The sequence below is a fragment of the Gracilinanus agilis genome, chromosome 5 (genome assembly GCF_016433145.1).
Source record: "Gracilinanus agilis isolate LMUSP501 chromosome 5, AgileGrace, whole genome shotgun sequence".
Lineage (NCBI taxonomy): Eukaryota > Metazoa > Chordata > Mammalia > Didelphimorphia > Didelphidae > Gracilinanus > Gracilinanus agilis.
Genome location: NC_058134.1, coordinates 168,327,856 through 168,353,943, shown reverse-complemented (window position 1 = coordinate 168,353,943; position 26,088 = coordinate 168,327,856). Strand labels below are relative to the sequence as shown.

General features: G+C 36.6%; 1 protein-coding gene across 1 annotated transcript in view; it reads left to right on the top strand.

Annotated features, from left to right (window-relative positions):
- ELAPOR2 (endosome-lysosome associated apoptosis and autophagy regulator family member 2) overlaps positions 1 to 26,088 on the top strand; it is a 236,355-nt gene that overhangs the window by 78,285 nt on the left and 131,982 nt on the right. The window contains exon 2 of the mRNA XM_044679057.1: positions 8,707 to 8,827. Coding sequence (XP_044534992.1) covers positions 8,707 to 8,827 — 121 coding nt within the window. The remainder of the gene's footprint in view (positions 1 to 8,706; positions 8,828 to 26,088) is intronic.

The following is a 26,088-nucleotide window of genomic DNA, read 5'->3' as shown; positions in this document are numbered from 1 at the left end:
CTCTCTCTCTCTCTCTCTCTCTCTCTCTCTCTCTCTCTCTCTCTCCCCCTGCCTCACTTTTCTAGATTAAATATTATCCAGAATATTCTGGATAATGCTGACAGTGGAGGGACTCTAGGAATCTTTTCATCCAATTCTTTTATTTGAAAAATGATGAACACACTCAGGGAGGTCTCCTCTTGTCCAGAGTCATACTGAAGATAATGAAGGCTGAAGTTTGTTGTGCTTTAAGTTTTACAATCCATGCTATGCTATCTCATTTGATCCTCATAACAACTATATAAGGAATAAAATTCCCCATTTTAGAGATGAGAAATCTGAAACCTAAAGAGATTTAAATGACTGGTTCATGCATATTTATTAGTAAATGACAAGTAAGCTGCTAAGCAAGAGTTCACACTAAAGTCCACTCAAGACTAATCCATTGTACTTTCCATAGTGTCACATAGTTCTTTGGTCCTAGTATACACACCTGGAGTGCCTTATAAGTTGTCTCCCTCTATTAGAGTGTGCTTCTTGAACTTCTAGAAAAAAGGGACAACGGGGTGGAAAAGTAATAGAGATCTGGACCTGGAATTCAGAAAATTTGACTTCAAATATGGCCTTAGATGAATGCTTAATCTGAAAAATGGGGATAATGAATTCAAATATGGCCTTAGATGAATGCTTAATCTTAAAAAATGGGGATAATAATAAAAATATCTCATAGGCTGGTTGTGAGGTGAAAATGGGATAATAATTGTAAAGTTTTACAAATCTTTAACTATTATATAAATGTTAATTTTTATTTCCATCATCTAACACAGTGTTACGAATATAGTAAGAGCTTGATAAATGCTCTTTCAATTATTCATTCACACACATACATATGTATATTTTCTGTCTTTTTCAACATTTGCATCTCTCTGTGATTGCATTTACAGTATATAGTTGAATATTCATCTGATTTTTTTTTAATTTTTACATATTGATCTTATGTATGCTAAGAGATATAGGGTTAAGTACATGATGATTGTAGCTTAGCTAACATACTGTGGCCAGTCGAATGTTTAACAGTAGCAGCAGCAGTTTCTGGTTCTCAATTTGTATATTAATTCCTTAACTTCTGAGGCTTAACAGAGAATTTTTTAAAACATCTTTTAGAGTTGTTTTTTAAAACTATTCTTGATGTTCCAAAGTCTGACAATTCAGTTTTAGTTTTTACATCCTCTAGTTTCCTCTCTCTCTCTCTCTCTCTCTCTCTCTCTCTCTCTCTCTCTCTCTCTCTCCCCCCAGCTCCCCTATCATTGTCAACACACCCACTAGAGCACCTGAAGGAGTATAATAGTTATATATTTTTAAAAAAAGCATTGAGGTGAAAAAATGTCTAAACTAAGAATTAAAAATATTTATACATGTCATTTCAATGATTTATGCTATCACAGGTCCCTCTAACAATGGGAAACTGAAGGGTGATTTGCAAAAACTTAAAACAGGTATACACAATTAGAAAATTCACAAATCTTTTCTCTTATATCACATTCCTTTTGTGTATAGTTGAAATACTAATTGTGGTTTAAATACTGTTATATTTGTAGATCATCTGGCTAATATCCTTCAAGAAAATGACTGCTTCTACTTTCTGTGGTCATGTGGATGGATATCTTGTTTTAAAACATCATTTTCTTCATCTTGTCCCTAGCAATGATGTAATTATACCCTTTTTCTCTCTGAGCAATGACCATGTGGGTATGAGTGAATGCTAAATCTAGAAATGGAGTTTGAAGGTCCTCTAGCCAAATTCTGTCATTTTCCTGATGAACTGATACTACATGAATGCCTGGACAAATGGTTTATCTTTTGTGGCCTTTGGCTTCATCATGTGATGATGAAGATGGTTAGATTAAAAGCCGTTTAGTTCCTCATGCATATATATGATCCTAGAGAGAAGAAGTAATTTGCCTATGGTCAGGCAGATTATAATGTGAGTTCATAGATGGTAATAATATGTAAGGATACTGGAAAGGAAGATACTAGTTTGTGAAGAGCTTTATAATAACTAATAGAGGAATTTATATTTTGATCCTAGTGATAATAGGGAATCACTTGAATTTAATTAAATTGTGTAATTGAGTTAAAGGATTATACAACCCCTCCATGAGGGCTAAGATTTGAACCCAGGTCCTCTCATTTTAAAATCTGCATTACTTCTATTGCACTATATATGCCACACCAAATAGTTCAGCCCCTCATTTTGCAAAGAAAGAAACTGAGACCCAGAGGAGTTGGTAGCTTGCCCAAAATCAAGCTAGTAATCACTTGCAGGAGATAGGACCAGAACTCTAGATTCCTGACTCCAGATCTTACCCTCCTTCCAATAATCCATAAATTTGGGAAAGTCATAAAGAATTTGATTTAATGAATGAAAAAGAATGATCTTAAAAGTAATTCTTGAAAACAATACATTATTACCATATGAGGACAAGAGTCATGCATCATTAACCAGGCACGATACCAGAAAAGATATGTGGATCTTTGCTCAGTGATGGGTTCCCATGGTAACTTTAGCAAGTTAAGTTTCTTTGTTAAAGAAAAAAATCCATATTAAGATGATCTACTCTGTATTGTTTTTGTATTCTTGATGATATAGGCTAATGAAACCTTTAACATAATTTGTGTGTGTCTTGCTTATATATTTAGGAGGTATTATTATTCCCTTAAACTTTCCACAGAGTTGAATGAGCACCCTTATTCATCTGAATTATAACTGTACTCAGATGTTTCATTGGTTCAATTCTTTTCAAGCTAAGAGTGCGAAGGACATTGAATAATTAAAAGGCTTGAAGAGCTTTGAGTCTTATCACATTAAAAGGTTACATTGTTCTGGGGACCCACATTTCATATTGTCAGACTAAAAAGTACAAGAAAAAAATGAACTTTTTTGTAAAGAGAATGTGTTTATTCTTTTTCTCCTTCCCACTGAGTTGCCCAAGCTATATTAGTGATAATTCTTTTTGGCCAGAAGCTCCTCAACAACTCTACCTTGTTTCTCCTCCTTCTGTTTAATCCTGCAATGGCATTTATGATTATTTGCTGCATTTCTCCTCTTTTAATTAATCTCTGTTGACCTGAGAAATGCCCAGTGCATCTCCATTTTGTTTTGATCTACCACAAAGGCTGGGCAAGGAGGAACACACAGCTTCTGTGAGCACTGGCAGTTTGCCAGTTAAAGTAAAGAGAACAGGAATCTGTTTGTTCAGTGGTTGTTATGAGGATCAAATGGGATAATGTTCCTTAAAACCTTTTATAAACTAAGTGTTGTACAAATGTAAAACAGCGTGACTTTGACATTTGGATGAATCTCGGATCTCAGTGATGTGCATACCCAATCAATAAGCATTTTGTTAAGCTCCTACTATTCATACCAGGGACTGTGGGAGTTGCTGGAAATAGACAAAATTGAAACATTCCATGCCCTCAAGAAGCTTACATTTTAATGGGTAGAATACACACATATAACTATAAACAGAAAATATGCAAAATAGTAGGTACTTTTGGGAGGCATTAGCAGCTAATGGAATAAAAAAGTTCATGTAAAAGATGGCATGTGTATTGATTTTTTTGAATGAAACCAGGCATTTCAAGAGGTAAGGGGTATGTGTGTACCTAGCATGGGGGACAGCAGGTATAAAAGCATGGAGGTAGGAAATGGATGTGGAACAGTAAGTCAGCCACTATGACTAGAATGTAGAATGCATTGATGAGAGTAATATATAGGAACAATAGAAAGGAAAGAAGGTATGAGTTTGTGAAGAACTTGACAATGACTAACAAAGGACTTTATATTTTCATCCTAGAGATAAAAGGGAATCACTCAAATTTAATTAAATTGAATAATTGAGTAAAGGTTTTACACAACCCTTTCAGTGGCACAACCCATAAATGCCTTCTCACTGTGGTTGACTTATTATATTTATTTGTTTGAGTTTATCCCTTTTATTAGACTATAAACTCCATGAAAGCATTATTTGTGTCCTAGTTTTGTATTTCTGGTATCTTGCCTATGGTAAATGCTTAATAAATGTTTGTTAAATCTAACAGAATTCTCTCATCTTTGTATTTTCAGTTCCCAGCACAATGCCTTTTATACAGTCTTGATAACCTGACATTTATTAAGTACCTGCTATGTGTCAGGCATTGTGCTAAGTGTTAGAGATACAAAGAAAAACAAAAACAGTCCCTTTTCTCAGTCTAATGGGGGATATGACATTAAAAAAATCATGGTTTGGAAAGAAATAGACAAGGTAAATTGGGAGTAGTCTCAGAGAAGCTGGAACTTTAGCTGAAACTTTATTTTTTAAAACCATCTCTAAACATTAGCTTTAATTGTTGCTACTGTGAACATGAAGTTCTTATCCACTGATCAATACATGATGCAGAGTCAGAGCCAGAGGGCTTTGCTCAAAGACAAGCATTTTTTAAAGATGAATTTTTTTTTATTTTTTAGAGAATTTTTCCATGGTTACATGATTCATGTTCTTTCTCTCCTCCCTAAACCTCCCCCATACCCCCCCGGTAGTCGATGCACAATTCCACTTGTTTTTACATGTGTCATTGATCAAGACCTATTTCCATATTACTGATAGTTGCACTGGGTGGTAGTTTAGAGTCTACATCCCCAATCACATCTGCATCAACCCATGTGTTCAAGCAGTTGTTTATCTTCTGTGTTTCTACTCCCATAGTTCTTCCTCTGAATGTGGAATAGCTGAAACTTTAAGGAAACCACAAGTCAGAGAAGAGGAAAGAGAGAGTATCTCTTAATAAATGCTTATTGAATTCAGTTGAAAGATCCAGCTAGCTCAACTTTAAACTCTAGTTATCCTTTTGGGATGAACCCGTACTTTATTTTTCATAAGAAGTCTTTCCTAAATCACTCCAGTCTATTTCTTTCTCCTTTTGACTCTCATTTCTAAATACCTACTCATAGCACTTAATCATATACTGTTTTATATTATTTTTGAAGGGTTTCACATCTCTATGTCCTATTCCTCCCAAAATTTTAAGCTCCCTAAAGGTAGGGGCTATGCCTTATACTTTGTACAACCCTGCCTCCCCTTGCCCTGGTCCTAGTATTAGGTATATAGTAGCTTAATATGATAAAATTAATTGAAATGAACATGTCTAGAATTTTGGGGGTCCTTTGCTTCTAGACAGGGTGGGGTGGGTGGAGAATAATGGAATTTTTAGCCCTCTACCCCACTAAAAACCTGACTCCCTGTCTTTTAAGAGTCTAATGAGGGGGCAGCTGGGTAGCTCAGTGGATTGAGAGTCAGGCCTAGAGACAGGAGGTCCTAGGTTCAAATCTGGCCTCAGACACTTCCCAGCTGTGTGACCCTGGGCAAGTCACTTGACCCCCATTGTCCACCCTTACCACTTTTCCACCTAGGAGCCAATACACAGAAGTTAAGGGTTTTTAAAAAAAGAGTCTAATGATGACCTATATTAATTAGAATGAAACTTAAATGATTGGGAATGAAGACACAGGACTCTATTTAAACTCTTTTTTGGACTCATGCTATTTCAGGTAGGGTTGGTAAAGTTTTCTACTATTCTCATGGGAGTATAGTTTATTTTCATAGGATCATAGATTCATAGATGTAGAGGTAGAAGAAACTGAAGAGATTTTGTAGTACAGCCCCTTTATTTTACAAAAGAGAAAACTGATCCCCAAGGAAATAAAGTGCCCAAGGTCATTCAGCCATTGTATAGCAGAACTGTAATTTGAATTCAGGTCTTTGACTAAATCCAACACTTTTTCTTCTGTATCATCATTCTGATGATAGTCAAAGACCTCTGTGCAAACAGAAGGCATGTCAGCAATACATTAAGTACTTAATGAATGCTTTTCTTTTATTTGTTCCTACATTCTTATTTAGACTCCATTCTTTATCAGTATTTTTTAAAAACAGCATATTTGCAAAAAAAAAAAAACAACCCTCCATTTCCCATCTGCAGTATAGTAACTCAACTATCTATTACTTAATTTGTATGTCATTTTTCATATGAATATAACACCAGGTTTCCATGAGAATGCTACTTAGATCAGTCTAATAAAGCAACTTGAGCCTATAGGCCAGAAATGATGACTGGCATAGCATCATTTGTTATGGCAAAGGGGTGGGTGAAGGTGGCTTTCCAGTTCTATAATTTTCTGACTCCTATCACCTATGATTTTGTACTCAATGATAGCTAGATTTTGATATTATTATCATCCCAAACTATTAGTCTCAGTGAATCTAGATTCTTGAAATTCCTCTCTAATCATAATCTTCTTCTCTTCCACTTCTTTCTCTCCCTCACACCTCTTAAACTTTTTCTTTGCTCTCAACAAGACTTATAATTACTCTGTCTTTCCATGTTCTTCAGGTTTATTACCTCTGCTCTGGTGTAACATTTTTTCCTTACCTGTCTTGATGCTTTAGTAACCAACTTCAACTATACCGCCTTATTCCTTTACCTTTTGTCCTTTTGGTGCTAATTCTTCCCATACTTTGTGTTTGAGTTGCTATTTCATCATTCACTTTGCTATTGATTGATGCTGGAAGAAGTCACACAAGCATGCTAACGTTGTTCACTGCAAACTTTTGTTATTTATCTGGATTGAGCTTTCATTGGTGCTGCATGGCAATCCTTTATTTTTCCATGATTGGTTCCCTGTCCTACTACCCACAGTGCTCTCTTTTCTTCTTATTGTTCTCTAAGCTCCCTACTCTGGAGCTATCCAGAAGTTCGGTGCTAAAGAATAATTATTCTCAGTCAATCAAAGGAAGTTTGGAGAATCACCTCACTGTTATGTATAGGTAATTACCTAGGAATTAATGTATTTGCTTCTTTGTAAATAGATTGCAATCTTTGTTGATGGAGGAGTTCCCATATGGGAAGTCTTTATTCATATATCAGTTTCTTTATTTCCTATAATTTCCCCTAATATTATGCCAATGTAACATGGAAGAAAGATCCTTGGACCTAAAGTTAGAAGACCTGGGTTTGACTTTTTTTCCTGCGGCTGTGTGACTTTGGATAAGCCAGTTAAGCTCTCTGAAATTTAGTTTTACATGACTGTTAAATGAGGATTATAATTAATATATGTCCTTGTAGGTTTGTCATAGGAATTAATGGAAAAGAAAGGCAAAACACTTAATAGGCACCTACTATATGCTTGGAATTATGCTAAGTTCTCTAAAAGTATTATTCCATTTTATCCTGACAACAACCTGCCTGACATCACACAGCTAGAACACATCTAAGAACAGATTTGAACTCGTCTTCCTGACTTCCTGTCCAGTCTTTTATTTACCGTATTACTTAGCTGTGTCTGTTAAATCCAGGAATGTATATATTGTGCTTATAATGTAATATATGTACAGGTGCTTGGATTATAAACTGTAAACAAATAGAAGATATTAACTGTAGCAGTTGAAGCAAGGTAAAAAGGAATGAAGATGGTCAGAGTATGATTTCCTTTTCCCTTCCTTTTTTCTTTTAATTTTTATTATCTTTTTAAAACAACAGCTACATTTTTTAGAATGTCCCTCCAAAAGTTACCTCTCATAAAAAGAATAAAAAAGAAAAAAATTGAATAGATCTAACTAAACTATTTGAAAAGTCTGATGTTACAGGTGATATGTACCCATGTAGTCCCCTTCCTCTGCAAAGAAGGGCCTTCTTCCTACCTTTAAAATCATCTCAATAAAATACATGTTATTTCTTTTGGTCTTAACCCTGTCTAACACCATTATCATCCTATTCTGGAGAGAAGAAGTTAGAGAAAAGACAAGGAAAGATAAATTTGAATTTAAGGTAATAACATTTCAAGATGGATTTAAGATTCCCCTACCCACACTTCTCCCTCAAGTAGTTAGATGACATTTTTTATACCAGCTTATCTTTGATCGTAAGTGAGGTGTAATGTGCTTGCTGATTGTGGAATAGCAAAGTGAGAATTTGTAGCATCAAATAGAAAAGAGTATTTTGGCTCAGACTTGTAACTGATGTTCTGCAAATGTACTGAAAAATGGCATGTTGGGGGTGGGTGGGTGTTGAGCCTGTGTGAGCTACTTAAAAACTTGGAAAGTCTTTTACTCAGTGTTTGGATGATTAATTCTTTTACCCTCTGTCAGGTTTTAAGCTGAATGAGAATCATATTAGGATATGTTTTCTTTTTCTTTTTCTCCCTGGGCCAAGCACAGGATTAGTGGAGGATGGTGCAGCAGGTTGAGAAGGAGGTGAAGGCAGGTATTTTCATCCTTTTCTAGGCTGGACCAAGGAGAGATTATGATGCCTCTTCTAAACGAATGAGGTAGAAATATCTAGTTCTATCTTTTTCTTGTTTGGAAGGAAAAATTATAGAAGGAAGTGGGAGAAAATGGAAATGTGGGGACCTGGTGAATTGTGGGAAAGATTAGCTAAGGTGAAGGTACGACATGGAAGAATGAATAAGCATTTATTAGGCACTGACTATGTGCCAAGTGTTGTGATAAGTGCTGGGGATACAAAGATAAAAAGGAGGAGCTAGCATTCTATTAGGAAAGATCATAGAGGCAGGAGTAGGAGGGTCACAAAGTATCCACAGTGGGAGTCTGCAGTAGGAAAAATTTGGATTTGTGATGAAATGCATTCTTATGAATGCTTGCCGAAATGAATAACATGTTTTTGTCATTGCAGAGAGATTACCACTTTGAATATACGGAATGTGATAGCAGTGGCTCCAGGTGGAGAGTTGCCGTTCCCAATTCTGCAGTGGACTGTTCTGGACTGCCTGACCCTGTGAAAGGGAAAGAATGCAGTATGTTTGGACTTTTTTGACCTTCTGTTTTCTGATTAAATTATAAATGCTTCATGTCAGTTCAAATAGAAAAATAGAATAAAGACAGACACCTTTGCAAAAGGGAACCCTCTGCATTCCTTGGAAAGACAAATAGGGCCAGGTGTCTCTGTGCCTGAAGCCAGCAGTGATTTAAACCCAATGGGAAATAATGTTATTTTTATCTAATTTACTTTCATTGTTGCAAGCTGGAGGGTGGAGTAGCAGTGTTTTCATTTTATTGAATCTTTTTAAGCTGCTGAAAGCTCTGGAAGTGTACTATATTTCACCCCAGCATTTCTACTACTAAGGTTTTCTGGAAGTTGCCTAATATCCTGTTATTAATCTGGTTGCTCAGCACATTTAAACACCTTGTCTTGTGTTTTCCAGCAAATTGGTTGGAAAACAGAGGCATCTCTATTTAAAATGGAAAATGACCATTTACATATTTTTTTCTTTTGTAAATTCTGCCTTTTGGTTACTAGTGCTTCAGTTTGTGAATAATTTGAGCTTTTGCTTAAGAGGAATTTTTTTCTAATTTCAATCTCTGTTGCTGAAACCTGTTTACCCTTCCAGATTAGAAGAATAGACTTTATTGAGCTAAAAATGTTTTTTAGGAACTCATTCTACCTCTGCATAGGACCCCTGGTAGCAAGGCAGATGTCTCACCTCAGGGCCTGCCTGAAGATCAAGGCGGGGGTCAGAAAAATCCTGGGCTCAGGTTGGTCATGGAAGTAAGGCATGTTTGAAATATTCACCCATAGGTATGTCACAGTTGCCTTATTTCACTTGATTTGAGGTGGTGGTGTTCAGAAACCATTAACTTGGACATTCAAGAAAAGAAATATGTTCTCATTTTTGGTCATTCAACATAGATTATTTTCTATATGTGACAATCTTGTAATAACTTCACTAATACATTAATAAGATAATCTTAAAGTAGTATCACAGGACTTAGAGCTGAAGTCAGTATACAATATGTTTTTCTTTTTATTCTACTTCATTTATTTTCAGTTTACCTGAAAATTAAATTTCGTATATTTTTGTAGACTATTTGGATTTAGAAATGTTGTTTTATAAAATATGAAATGGCATATTATTATTACTTATATGTTTTATTGATGCCTTTTAAAACCATCTTTTCGAAATACTACCCTTTATCTATTGAACCCCTTTAATGTAACAAAGAAAAACAGGAAAGCAAAACTAACCAACACAGCAACCACATCTGGTATCTTATGCCATCTATAAACCATGGTTCTCCACCTATTTCCTTAGAGGAAGGATGTTTTATCTTTAGTTTTCTAGGGCTAAGATGGAATATTACAATTAATGAAGTTTAGTTGCCTTTGAGTGTTTTTCACTTATGCTTTTGTAATCACTGTGTACATAGTTTTCTTGACTTCATATTGCATCTGTTCAAAAAAAGCCTTCCCATATTTTTCTGGCTTCCTTTTGTTTTGAGTTTTAAATGGCGCAACTTACCATAAACTAATTAGTAGAGAGGAATGGATTTAAGTAAATTAGAAGTGTCATGGCAGTCAGAAGATGAACTTTATGTTTGAACATAGTCATAAATCAGTATTCTGTGGGTTTAAGGGGAGTGTCACTGTGATTAGTAGTTGATATTTGTTTGGAGTCTCAGATTTGCTAGGAAATGAGGCAGTTGTACTTTCCTGGGTCTTCTATGATAAGCAAAAAAGCTTCCTTTGTGGGAGCATTTGGAATAGAGTAATGGAAAGTAGAATTTAGTAAAGGAACCTCCATATTTAGTAAATAATTTATGTTGAATTAAAGTAAATAATAAATGACCAAAATATAATTTTATAATGGGACAAAAGTTGTTTGGAGCAAGATCTCCCCATAGCTTTATGCTCTTAAATCAGAGTAGATTCAGATGTTTATTTGCTGTTCTGTGTTTGGGTGGTTGAAGAGTTGGTTTTCTTTATTTACATAAACAACAATTTGACAAGATTTTTAGGAAGCAGAAGCTATATAGTTGAGTATAGTCTATTATTCACTTTCTTTAGAGAGAGGTGGTTTAACATTAGTTTAGATTATGAAACATTTAAGATACCTAAGTGATACAGTGGAAAGTCTTGGGATCAGGAAGGCATCTTCTGGAGTTCAAATCTGGCCTCAGACTAGCTACGTGACTCTGAGCAAAGTCACTTAACTCTGTTTGCATTAGTTTTCTCATCTATAAAATGAGCTAGAGAAGGAAATAGCAAACCATGCCAGTATCTTTGCCAAGAAAACCCTAAATAGAGTCACAAGGAATCAGACATGATTGAAATGACTGAACAACAACAAAAAGGAAACATTTAAGTAAATACCTACATTCCAGGCACTGTGATAAATGTTGGGTATACAAATATAGGGAAAATGAAAGTCCCTGCCTTTAAGGAGCTTATAGTCTAATGGATGAAGATAGCCATTAAAGAAAATGAAAATGGATGGGAGGAGGGTAAGGTGCTGAAATTGTCTGGAGAGTTAGGATCTGAACCAGGCATAGTCTGCATGTCTATGTACTTTCTCAAATGGAACTTCTGGAGAGGAGCTCACAAATTAGAGGAGGAGAAAGCTGCAAAAGTCTCTGATGTAAGAGGGCCATTGGAACAATACGAATAAAATAAAAACTTTGGGTTCTGGAAGACCTGGGTCCAAATATTTTCTCAAGCTTACAGGTGTATGAACAAAGGCAAGCTATGTAACTTCTCATCACATTCAGCTCTCTCTTAAAGATTAGAAGTTAGCAACAAATTACTGATCTATATCAGTGAAGGGGGTTACTATATTGGGAGTTCCTTTCTCTGAGGAAATCACAGATATATACCAAAACAAGAATAACAACAAGATCCTTTTGCTTTTTTCTTGGAAGTCTGAATATATAGAATTTAGCTTGTGTATATGTCCCTTCCACCTTTTTCTCATTAAAGAGGAATGACCATGATTCTATACCATACTTTAGTGTCCAATGTAAAAATGTCTTGGATCCATTTTCCTGCTCTCTTTTGGCTCATCTTATTTCTAAAGCATGTAGTCCTATAAAATTGTGAGGTTTATTTGTACCTTCAGATTTTGGTTTATATCATTTTGATTTACAATATTGTTAGCACTTATATTTGAATTCCTTATTCAGCAGCTCATACATCTGGAAGATAATTTTAAGTATGTAGGTAAGGGAACTTAAGTACGGCTTTCCCAGGCCTTAATAGGATAATACTTTGTGAATATGCAATCATCTACTTTCTAGATAGAAAATCAAGGTCACTTTTATAACTTTTGGGCTAGCCAATAGACATAAATAGTTTTTTTTTTACTTTTATTTCTCTATTTGTATTTCTATTTACCTGTTAATCTGGCACAGAATCTCTTAGAGAAATTGAACTATATAGAGTCCATTTGAAGTTTTAGGTTTATGTTACATCTGGTTATATAGGGCTTTGAAAGAGACTGAGCCTGTGGTTTCATTTATATAGGTAACTTCTAGATAAGGAAATTCATCTTACAATGCAGGATAGGATTCTCTGTTTCTTTCATTCCCTTACTTTATCTCCTAGTAACAACCTTAGTTCATAAGGGCAAGGAGGCAGGCAATTGGGATTAAGTGACTTGCCCAGGGTCATATAGCAAGGAAGTGTCTGGGGTCAGATTTGAACCTGGGTCTTATCAACTCTAGTCTTGGCATGCTATTGTGTTGCCTAGTTGCCTCAAGTATGGGATCTTTTCTGAGACTTATAGTCTTGGTTGAAGAATGGTAAGGGTGGGCAATGGGGGTCAAGTGACTTGCCCAGGACTTATAGTCTTAAATAGTTTTCTACAGCACTGAATAGCTATGACTATCCGTCAGGATCATCTAGCCAATGTCTGGCAGAGGTGAAACTTGAATTGAGATCTTCCTGGTTCTAAGACCAGCTCTCAGTCCACAATACCATGCCTAGCTCCTTCCTCCCTCTCTCCTCTTCCTTTTTTCCCTTCTCCTCATATATACAAGTAGCATGGCATCATGGATAGAGAATTGGCCTGAGAGCAAGGAACATCTGGACTCAAGTGCCACTTCTGAGATACAATGGCTATGACCCTGGGCAAGCAACTTAACTCTATAATTATATGGAATTTTATAGTAAAACATAGCTATATTCACCTATATATCAATACATACATGAATATGTATACATTTTTACATATGTAAACATGAAAAAGAAGATACAGAAACAGCCAGCTAGCAGGAGAATTTATTAAGTGCTTACTATGTGTTGGGCAGCTAGGCAGCATGTAGCTGTTTGGCCAGGAGACTGGAAGACCCAAGTTCAGGTATGGCCTTAGACACTTACTAGCTGTGTGATCACAGTCAAGTCTTTTAACTTTGTTTGCCTCAGCTTCCTAATCTATAAAATGAACTGGAGAAGTAAATGGCAAAACATTCCAGTGTCCTTGTAGGAAAACCCCAAATGGGGTCATGAAGAGTCAGACATGACTGGAAAACAACTAAACAACAATAAAATACCATTTGCTAGGTCCTTTGCTTTTATAAAGAAGTAAGGCAGTCTGGGTAATGAGGAGGGATAAGGTGATAAGGAGGAATGAAGGGGATAGCTGAATGTAGGGAAGGGATGAATGAGGTAGGTCTGAATATAAGAAGGTAAGGGAATGAATGGGAGTATACAGGAGGGCAGCTTAAACAGGATTATTCACTGAGGCTAGAGACAGAGGGTACTGGGAGGAAATAGGCTGGGTTCTTCAGGCAGGGAAGGTATCTCTAAGGTATTGTGTAAATAGAATTAGCCAGATCCCATTAATAGTCAAAAATCTACTCAACCCAGGCATGCTAATGATGTCACTCCCACCTCCCTTAGTGGGGAGGGGAGACGAGTTACCCACACGTGACAATAAGTAACAAATCAAGAATAAGGGACTGCCCTTTGGGCAGTCCAAATCAATGTAGAAACTGCCATTTGTCCATTTGAATTAGAGGTGGACCACAGGAAGTGATGAAAGACACTATCTCTTTAAGTAAGTTAGTGAACTTCCTGTGGGGGCAGTTGTCCTCTGGAACTGGAGGAAGAAGCATCTCCTGAGACCACAGACAGCTTACACTCTGTATTGTCACATGGGTAAGTTAGGCTGGCTTCCTTGGCCTAGCTGGGCCAATTCTAAACTCTGCCTATCTGGCTGTTGGGCCTTGTGGCTTACAGCTTCATTTTATTTAGACTTCTAACCTCCCTCTCCTCCTTATCCCTACTTTACCTTCCTGATTGTAAATAAACTCCTCAACCCGATGCTGACTTGGGTCTGATTTAATTACGGAATCAACCTGAATTGTTGATTCCTGGCGGCCACATATTTTTAATATATAGCTATAATAACTAAATTTTATTTCTTACAGTATAAGAGGAATTTTGGCCAGTCAGAAATGTTTAGATCAAGGCTGGGGTTTCTCTTGTTGATTTCTAAAGTCCCTTGAGGGAGGAGTTAAAGGCTCCTCCCTGCCAGTGAAATTGATGTCTGTAGGAAGCCTTTGGCTGGGTACTTCTTGCCCAAGATGGATGCCTAGGTTTCCCTCAACAAAATAAAAGGAAAGTAATTCTTCCCTCTTCAGCCTTTGCCTTAATCTTCAATCCAATCATTCACGAGAGGCTTTGTATAGGTAACAAAGGGGATTTATTAATGTCAGGGATAATCAGAGGGAAAGAGGTTTTAGGTTTTTATGACCGCTGCTAGGGAGAAGGCTGGTGCTGGGGGATGGGTCACAGGAGAGGGTTAGACTGAGAGAGTCTGGCTCTCCCAGGCAGGAAGGTTTGACTGCCTTTGAAGTAAAGTATTTATCAAATTACTAAATTAGGGGTGGCTTGATTTAGGATGCCCTACCTGCCTACAGAAACTAAATCCATGATGTCCAACCACCAAGCCCACCCTTCCTCCCAGGGCCCAAAGGGAAATTCAGGGGAAATAACAGGGATGTAAATGGAGAGATCAGGGAGAGGTCCAGAGAAATCAGCTAGGTCCAAATGCCCAAAAATCAAAAAGCACAGGCTCAAGCAGAAGCCAAAAGGCAAACAGTCAACAGACAAAGCCAAAGCCAAAAAGCAAAAGCCCCTCAGTGGAACTTCAGCACTATTTATAGCCTCAGGCTCCAACTGACTTTCTGAACATTCTAAAACCTAACTGCCAGGGCTGCTTACAGTTGAATTTGCAAAAGCAAAGGCTTCTGCTAGCAACCCTGCATTACATTGCTAAGTGCTGGGAATACAAATAGAAGCCAGAGAATGAAGTCCTTCCTTTCAAGAAGCTTAATGGTGGAAGACAATGTATAAAAGGGAGTTCAAAATAGGAGTGGGGAGAAAGTGGAAATTCATGACCTGACCTGAAGAGAGACATTGAATTAGAGATAGTCTTTGACTTGGAAGGAACTTCTAGGTGTCTAGTCCATTCCTTTCCATTACTCCATTCCTATTGAAATTTGGATTGACTGTATTAGCCTTAATTATTTATCACTCTTTTGCTGTTGCTGCTGCTATTACTACCATCACTACTATCTAACATTTTTATAGTATCTACTGTGTACTATGCATAATCCTCACTTTACAAATCTCATCTTATTTGATTCTCCCAACAACTTTTGGAAATAAGTGCTATTATTATCCCCAGTTTACATATGAAGAAACCAAGGAGACAAAAGTCAATTGAATTGCCTAGGGTTATACAGCTCATAAGTATCTGAGACCAGATATGAATTTCAGCTTTCTGACTCCAAGACTCCTGCTCTACCTCTCAGATTCCATTCAGATTTAAAGCAGAAGAGGAAATCTAGAATCCAGTCTCTCTTTCTACTTATATGCTGCAATGAGATATATTTAGACAACTTTAGTTTTTCTGAGCACGTTGTTCTCCTAATAAAGATACCTTATGAGTCATGGAGGTAACCCATGGTTCTCACAGACTGTATCTTTGGCAGGTCTCATCAAGTTGGGAAGTTTTGGATTCCAGGCCTAGAGACAGACTATCTATGCATCTTTCAAGGATCCAGCCATCTAAATTTGGAGAGGCTCATTACCAGGAAATTATCAGTTGGTGATAAATTTTCTTTAGCCGCAACTGCCAAAGATTGTTTAAGATTGTGTGGAAGAGTTGTTATTTGAGTTAAGGAGTGCCCAAATGGATAAAATCACAGATCATTAGGGATATTATTGGGGCTTACTCAAGAATCTGAGATTTCACAAGTGTGGGAAACTTTCCAGTGTACAGATTACAGATAGTAGTCCATCTATTTGGAATTATGAGGTAAGTCTTAGGAAGATACTGGAGGCATTGGGAAGCTAAATTGTTTGTCTGGGATTCATATCACCAGCAAGTGCTGGAAGTGGGCCTTGAATTAACTTGGAGGACTATTTTGAAGGTCTGCCTGTCTCCAAACCCAGCGCATCATACTATGTTGCCTCTCATTCAGTTCTCAATTTTTGGCACTTGAGAAAGAAAGAAAGGAAAGAAGGAAGCAAGCAAGCATTGATTAAATGCTTGTTATGTGACAAGAACTGTGCTAAACATAGGAAGATTCAAAAAAGAAATTAAGGTATACATTAAACTTTTTTAAAGTAAAAATAAAGATTTGAATTTTTTTCAACTGTAGAAATTTTGTTTTTTGGTCCAGATCTCTTATTTTACCAGTATAGTTAGTAAAGAATAGACCTCTATCCTCAGCACTTCCCCTATCCATATCCAGCATCTCTTCTGTAACTTATGGTCTTAAGATAGTTTTCTAAGAAGAGAACTGTCCGGGAGAATATATTAGAACTGAGACTTTCACATATCTTATCCTAAGCCTAAATCTTTATCTACTTTATCAAGTTGCCTCTTCATTTAGAATATAATGAATGCTCATTTTTTCTTTTCTTTTTTTTGAAGGCAGAGATCACGTGTTTTATTCCTTTGTATTCCCCCCCCCCACATAACACTGTGCTATGCCCAGAACAGACCCCTTTGAATGAATTTTAGTGCTCTCCCATTGAAAACTTTGATTCCCTATTCCTCTGTGCATAGAGGAGTAATAATCTCTTTGCTGTGTATTGTATGTAAAGAGAGTTGTAGATCAGATAAAAAAATCTTTTTTGATAATAGGCTCTCTTGTAACTCTTTCTCCTGCCTGGAACCTTTACCCTTTTCTGAAACCTATAGGGCTGGAAACTTCTATCTCCTATGCATTCTTGCTGATTGTTAACTCCTGGCCTGTGACACCAATAGTAGGAAATAAATTAAATTCACTTAAGTAAGATTACCTTCTCCTCTCCACTATGCCTTCTATAAAACACCTGACTCTGTTCAGGATTTAGGCTTTCTTTAATTTGCTCTCATATATGCAGTGATGAGTGACTGAGGAATTTCACCCATAGAACTAGTAAGAGGTTAATGGAGTGGAACCAATGTGCCAATGTATGGGAGTAGCCTCTCACAGACCCCTGTGGACTCTTTCTGTCTTTTCTGAAGATCATCTTGGCTGAAGTTTGCTGACAAAAACCTTTAGTTTTATCCCTTTCCTGCCCTTTGGTCCTATTCTGGAAGTATCAAGTGTTGCCTTGTTTTGGTGGTGAATACTCTGTTTCAGTTTTATAGGGATTAATTGATGCCGATGTGAGGTGGCGAATGCTTTTCTTAGTGCTCCCCATTCCCTTGTAGTTCTTTCTTCATTTTCACGCCTTTTTATCTAGTATGACTCCATGTAAGCTATTTAGATTTCTCATAACTGTGCCACATAAAAGGGCTGACTACTATCAGTATTGGCTTGCTTTTCTTCTGAAAAGCCCCATTTGATTCTCAGCAATAGACCCCAATAAAGAGCCAAAGGAAACTAATTTTTGCCTGGTTCATCTTGAAAGGTGGATTTTTTTTTTTTTTTACATTTTGAAATTTGCCAGCCAAAACAAAGGGAAATGTTGGACTGAATTGATGAAGAAGAGATTATTGAAAGGCAAATAGGTCTAGAACCATAGGAATATAAATTGAAAATAAGAATGAGATATGAGAGAAATGGGAAGCTTTTGAGGTAATGATAAGCAATATCAAGAGAGCTGGTGAAGAAGAACCTTTGGAAAGTGAAGAAAGAGAATTTCGAGAAAATTATTCCACAAAATTCAAGGTCAAAGAGGGAGCTAAGGAGTGTGGGTTGGATTGACAGTGGACTGACACTTTCCAAGGCAGAGGAAAAGTGAAGGATGATAAGGACTGAGGAGTCAGGATGTAATTACTACTCAGGAAAACTGATTTCCCAGACCCTTTCTTCCCTATTATTTGGTGATCTCATCAGCTCCTTTGTGCATTTCATCTCCCCTGACCTTCCTTGCTCCCTTGTAGCTTTGCCTGTAGACACCATATGCTAAACTTTGCCAAATGCACGAGGGATATGTTCATCCCCTTCTGTGTATGCGCATGTATATTTCCATATATCCATATTAGCAAAATTATGACCCCAGCCTAAATCTGAATTGTTCTCTCTTTGAAATCAACGAGAAAGCTTCCATTTGTCTTACAGAGGCAGTTTTGCTTTTAAAGAGAAGGAATCTTTCAATCTGTTTTTATTTGCATTATGATCACCTGGAGGATATGAGGGTAAATAAAGTCTTTATCATCCTGGAATATGAGAAGCTTATCAGAGGCTAGTAGTTGAGTTTTATTTTTTAAGATTTGTGTCAAAATCACTTTTTATATAAAATGAGAAGAAAGTCATTGATTCTACAAACAATAAATATGCACAGAATACTATTCCAGGTGTTTGGGAAGATGCAAAGTTTAAGCAGTATTAGCCATATTCGAGCATATAGCTTAGTGAGGGATCAGGCAGAAGCATAGATGACCATATGATTAGAGGCAGCTTAGTGACACAGTAGATAGAGGCCTAGACTTGGTACCATGGAGACCTGTTCTGGCAGTTACTAGCTGTGTGACCATGAGCAAGTCATTTAATTTAAGCCTCAGTTTTATCATCTGTATAATGGGAATAATATAATAGTACTTTACAGGGTTATTGTGAGGACCCAATGAATCAATAAATGTAAAGTCCCGTGCAAACCTTAAAGTGTTATTTTGTTGTTGGCTATTAATGCAGTTGTTAAAAATACTTCATTATAATTGCAATAAGAGGCACAGAACCAACTGCTATGTGAAGTCTAAGATAGAAAGTTATTGCTTATAGGAGGAGAGAAGGTGACCAGGGAAGGCTTGATGTAGAGTTTGGCATATACTAGCATATAGAATTTGGATAATACAGATTTCTCTAATAGGGTTTTTGTGAGAACTTTTTGGAAAGGTGGGTTCTACATTTTCAGAGATGCAAAGATACTTTAAGAAGTTCTTTTTTTCCTAACTTTTCTTAACTTGTATCTTTCTCCAAACCAAAGTATTGTTCTTGGTAGGAACAACCTTGTAAAATGTGAATTTATAATGAATAATGCACTGGAGATAACTATCCATCCCAAGTAACATTGCTGGATTTTCCAGAATCATCAACATAACTGTAGTAAAACCTGTTATAAACTACCTCACCATATGGAGTGGCAATATAGTATAACAGGGAAAAAAGGCTTGGAAATCAGAAGACTTGTAATATAGTCTTGACTTTGCCATTAATTCATTGTATAATTCCCCTGGGCCTCTGTTTTCTCATCTGCAAAAGTGAGATAGTTTCTTTTTGGCTCAAAAATTCTGTGACAGCCTTTTGAAAGGAGACCAAGAAAAAGCTACAGGAGCATTAGGCAGACTAGATTATCATGGAGGAAAGTCTTTCCTAAGAGAAAGGCTATCAGTGTACCTTCTGAGTGAGACAAGAGCAGAGAATATACATAAAATATCTGTTACAGCTCAAATAATTTTCTTCTATATACTTTACAGATAATTTAAGCCAGGGATTCTTTATCTTTATCGTGTTTTGGATTCCTCTGGCTTTAGTCACTCTAGGCAAGTCACTTAACTTCTTTGATTCTATTTCCTATCAGTAAATGGGTGTAATAATAGGGCTTACCTTGAAGGGTCTTGTTATAATCAAATGAATTCAATATTTGTACAAGAACTTAGAAAGTGCCTGACACATCATGAGTTGGTTGGTTGTTGTCCTTTGAACTCAAAGAGGACCAAAATGACATTACTATGTTGGGGTCAATATATAATGTGTCTGGCTCATCAGATCAATCTACCGCAATGGGACACAAATAGTCCATATAAACATTTGGGATGGAGATGTCTCCAAATTTGTGGATCTCATGTTCTTTTGAGTGACTGCAATTCTCATAGAGCACAGCTCCATATAGTAGGCACTATATAAATGTTTATTACATCCCTCTCCCCTTTCTTTACCTCCACACCTCAGAAGAATTTTTGAATGCAGGAAACAAAGCTCACAGGATTATAAAGGAAAGCAATAAAATATAGTTCTTAGGACATTTAAAAAAGTAATGGCTATATTCCAAGTTTAAGAGACCCTTCTCTAGACTAATCTATTCATTTTATAAATGAGTATATTGAGACTCAGAGGAGTACACTCATATATATGCCTAAGGACATATAGTCATTAATAGAGACATAATTTTTTGCTTTGTCCTCTATTTTTCCCATTCTCAGGTGTGGATATTGCATTCCCCTCAGGGTTGTATCTCATAGTATCTCCATTATATGGGGGGCCTTTTGTCTCTGTCGCCTACCATGTCTGCTTTTGCTTTTTACTGACAGTAATAAGACAATATCTATAGCTGGTAGGGTGTTGATGGGTCTTCAGTCTGCAATTAGTCATTTTCTTTCTCAGACTGAATGTGGCAAACAGCTGGTAGTAGACAGCCTCAGTTGTTGCTTTACAGATTCTGACGAGCAAAGCAACTTCCTGAAGCAGCAGGTCATATGATCTGTCCAATAAAAGAAAATAAAAAAGAACCCTCTTAGGCCAAAAGAGGATAAACTTGATGACTTGCATAGAACATCACTAAGGAAGCAGGATCATTTGAATACAATGTTTTGTGGTTCTTCTGTCTAGAATGGATGGTTGCTTTCTTTTTTGTTAAATAAGAGATGGATTTTCCCCCTCTCTGTCAAAGCATTTCACACCATAAGGGACTGAACAGATACTATCCCAATTAAAAGTAGTATTCCATAGTCACCAGCACCAGCAATCGAACAAGAAGATCTGAAGCCTGCTGTGTCTTCAGTATGGTTTTGAATTCCCTTTGGAAACTGCTTCGCTCTTTTGCTTTGTTGATTTGGAACTTGTACTTTGATAATAATCTGACAGCATTTCAACTAGTTATATTTCTGATTAGCACGGGATGAATCTATATTTGAATAAATAAAGGTAAAGCAATGCCTGGATTCTTACGTTTTTTAAAGTATGTTAACCTCATCTGTGCTTTACATTGATGCTGGGATATCTTAGGTGATTGATAGTCTAAACAACTGCAGCCTTGTCCTATCTCACTTATGCATTGAATAATTCCAAGCAATTATAGATGTTTCTCTGAAAAGGTAGGAAAGAACTATCAGTCATACTTATTTTATCTTTCAAGATAACTATGAGGCTGTTCCTTATGGTGAGGAAGCTAATGACATCTGGCTTATACATCCTAGACATCAAACGTTATGCCATCACCAAAAAGGAAAGGCAAAAATAATGACAGGACTTTCATGCTGTAATGAGAGACAATGAAAGTACCATTTTTATACTTCTTTGTTTTAGAAATGATGAGTCGCTCATTTTTTAGAGTCTACTTAGCATCATTTTTTCTTATCAGCAAATAATTTCATGCCTCGTGATTGGGTATTATACTATGTCTTATGAAACGTTTGCTTACATTTTGGTCCGAACCTGCAATGTTGTTGGTATAGGGAATTCTTGGAGAGGAAACTCTTTCTACCAATAGAAATCAGCACTGTTTTGCTAACTAGAGTTGAAACGACCAATCCAGGTGTCCTGGTTTGGTCAGATGCATGACCTGAAACTATATCTTTTTGCTTCTTTATCTATTACATTTTTACGACTAGGAAATTTTAATCTTACTTGGGGTAATAGAATAAGGATACCAACACCAAAAGGCAATGACCACTAGATATCTTAGAATTGTCTATTTCAGAGTTTCAAGGGACCACAGTGGCTATCTAGTCCAACCCATACCTGATCAGACAAGAATCTGTCCTATGACTTATCCATCAAATTGTTATTTCTCGTATCAATTCTTCAAGCAGACTTTACATTTATATCAGCTGGTAGTCATTATTATATAGCTTTATGTGGTTGTGAAATACCATCTAAGCATTCTTCAAATTTCATCGTTAGATAGTATTGCAATATAAACAGCAACATCTTCCCTAACTTGTTGATTCTGCTGGTAAAATTTAAATTCTTAGATGCCTTAGTTTTAGGAACAGTAGCACTGAGATTGTATCTTTTGGGGGTGTATTCTTGAGGCTCATAGACCATAAAGAAAACCACATGCTTCTGATCATGGAGAGTCTATTTTATATGTTTCAAAATAGGCTATACACTGCATAATTATCTCTGGTTTATATCAAACTCTTGAATGTACTTCCAAGGGAGTATGATAAGTACAGATCTGCTCAGTTATGGAGTGGAAACTATATTCAATTTGTGACCATCAAAACATGAGAATGGAGTCTATCCTTTATTTATTTTTTTTTACAATTGTCAGTTTTCCACATGATCATATCCTGTCTACAAAGCAGACAAATTACAGTTACTGGTAAACAGGTGTGGAACCAAAAAGCCTTCAACAACATTTAAATTTATTGTCAAAAGGCTACTGTGGAAATCACTGTAGTCAGTATGCAACCACAAGAACTGAAAATGTAAAACATAAAACAAAAAACCACTGACTGAAGGGAATTCTGTAAACAATGGATCATATCATATAATGCATGGAATAAAAAGTATAAAGCACTGTTTGTTGTGCTAAAATCGTCACAGGATGCAGTATATAAAATAAGCTATGTACAATTAAGCTATGTTTTCTCAAAATTCTCTGACTCCAACTCCAAGGACCCTGTTTCATAGAAGAAAAGAAAAGAAAAGAGCAGGAAAAATATTTATAGTACAAACAGCTTTGCCCTTTATAATAATATGGACCCAAATTACAGTTAACCATTATGTTATTGTTCAGTCATTTGAAGTTATGTCCAGCTCTTCATGACTCAATTTGGGGTTTTCTTGGCAAAGATTTTGAAGTGGTTTGCCATTACCATCTCCAGCTTATTTTGGAGATGAGGAACGGAGGCAAACAGGGTTAAGTGACTTGCTCACAGTCACACAGCTAATAAGTGCCTGAGACTGGATCTGAACTCACTGACTTTATCAAGCCTTAGCGCTATCCGCTCTGCCACCTACTTGCCATTTTGAGCAAATATTAAATGTTAATTAAAAAGAAATAAATAACATTTTTTCACTTTTAAATTTATGGACTAGACATCTAGACCAGGGGTCGGCAATCTTTTTGGCCGTGAGAGCCATAAACACCACATTTTTTAAAATGTAATTTTGTGAGATCTGTACAGTGCTCACAGTGCGTGCTCCTGTAACAGAGCCTGAAAAAAAATTGAATTTATGGCTCCTGCAGAAAGAGCCATACGTTGCTGACTCTTAAGTACCAACATCTCAGGAAAATTTCCTTTAGCATGGTAAACTCCCTCTTCTGTTTCCCCATATATGTTACAAATATTTCTCTGTATAAGTGGAAGTGAAATAAGCATTTACCCAATGCTCAAATGAACCTTTACTCTTGACACAATGAATGGAGTCATAACCTTCAATAATCTTGATGGTTCATGGCCCATTCAGGCTATCCTTAGAAATATCAGAATTTAACTCATATTATTTAACTTCCCTGAAAGAAACTGAGATAACAAATCATTAGAAATAGAACTGATTTAATTAGTAGCAGGCTTTAAGTAAAGGAAGATCTCCTCCCCTATCCAGAAGGCAACAAACCTCCCTCCCATCTCTCTGAAGCTCTACAGATACATGACTCAGGATGCCAGCAAAGGGGCAGGTTGAGATTGCTCCTCTATGTACATGGTTCTCTGCTGTATTGATTCTCTTCTACTTAGGGGCCATGCAAATGATTCAGTCTGCTGAGTTCTCTCTAGATCCTTGTACTTACTGTATTTCTTCTGTATATGTATATGTCACTTGCCCTTTGTCTTCTATCTACAAAAGAACTCCTGAACTTATTTGGAAGGCTTCAAGTTTATCCCTATTACAGATAATGCTTTCTCTTGTTTTTTTTTAAACATTTATTAATAATCATTTTTAACATGGTTACATGATTCATGCTCCTACTTTCCCCTTCACCCCCCGCACTCCCCCCACCCATGGCCGATGCACATTTCCACTGGTTTTGTCATGTGTCCTTGATCAAGACCTATTTCCAAATTGTTGGTGGTTGCATTGGTGTGGTAGTTTCAAGTCCACATCCCCAATCATGTCCACCCCGACCCATACATTCAAGCAGTTGCTTTTCTTATGTGTTTCCTCTCCTGCAGTCCTTCCTCTGAATGTGGGTAGTTTTCTTTACCATAAATCCCTCAGAGCTGTCCTGGGTCATTGCATTGTTGCTGGTACAGAAGCCCATTACATTCTATTTTACCACAGTATATCAGTCTCTGTGTACAATGTTCTTCTGGTTCTGCTCCTTTTGCTCTGCATCAGTTCCTGGAGGTCTCTCCAGTTCGCCTGGAACTTCTCCAGTTTATTATTCCTTTTAGCACAATAGTGTTCCATCACCCGCATATACCACAGTTTGTTCAGCCATTCCCCAATTGAAGGACATACCCTCCTTTTCCAGTTTGTTGCCACCACAAAAAGCGCAGCTATAAATATTTTCGTACAAGTCTGTTTATCTATGATCTCTTTGGGGGTACAAACCCAGCAATGGTATGGCTAGATCAAAGGGCAGGCATTCTTTTATAGCCCCTTGAGCATGATTCCAAATTGCCAGCCAGAATGGCTGGATCAGTTCACAGCTCCACCAGCAATGCATTAATGTCCCAATTTTGCCACATCCCCTCCAACATTCATTACTCTCCCCTTCTTTCATTTTAGCCAATCTGCTGGGTGTGAGGTGATACCTCAGAGTTGTTTTGATTTGCATTTCTCTAATTATTAGAGATTTGGAACACTTTCTCATGTACTTATTGATACTTTTGTTTTCTTTACCTGAAAATTGCCTATTCATGTCTCTTGCCCATTTATCAATTGGGGAATGGCTTGATTTTTTATACAATTGCTTTAACTCCTTGTATATTTGAGTAATTAGACCCCTGTCCGAGTTTTTCGTTATAAAGATTTTTTCCCAATTTGTTGTTTCCCTCCTGATTTTGACTACATTGTTTTTGTTTGTACAAAAGCTTTTTAGTTTAATATAATCAAAACCATTTAATTTACATTTTGTAATTTTCTCTAACTCTTGCTTGGTTTTAAAGTCTTTCCTTTCCCAGAGATCTGACAAGTATACTATTCTGTGTTCACTTAACTTATTTATAGTTTCCCTCTTTATATTCAAGTCATTCACCCATTCTGAATTTATCTTGTTGTAGGATGTGAGAAAAAAAAAAAAAAAAAAAAAAAAAAAAAAAAAAAAAAAAAAAAAAACAAATAGTGGATTCATGTCACAAAAGTTGGGCTCTTTGGGTTTATCATACACTGTCTTGCTGATGTCATTTACCCCAGGTCTATTCCATTGATCCTCCTCTCTGTCTCTTAGCCAGTACCATATTGTTTTGATGACTGCTGCTTTATAGTATAGTTTAATATCTGGTACTGCTAGGCCCCCTTCCTTCACATTTTTTTCATTATTTCCCTTGAAATTCTTGATCTTTTGTTATTCTAAATGAGATTTGTTATAGTTTTTTCTAATTCAGTAAAGAAGTTTTTTGGTAGCTTGATAGGTATGGTGCTAAATAGGTAAATTAATTTGGGTAGAATTGTCATTTTCATTATGTTAGCTCGACCTACCCATGAGCAATCAATGGCTTTCCAATTGTTTAGATCCAGTTTTATTTGTTTGGAAAGTGTTTTGTAGTTGTTTTCATATAATTGCTGTGTTTGTTTTGGTAGATAGATTCCTATGGTATTTTATATTGTCTAGGGTGATTTTAAATGTTGTTTCTCTTTCTACTTCTTGCTGCTCTAGTGTGTTGGAAATGTATAGAAATGCTGATGATTTATGTGCATTTATTTTGTATCCTGCAACTTTGCTGAA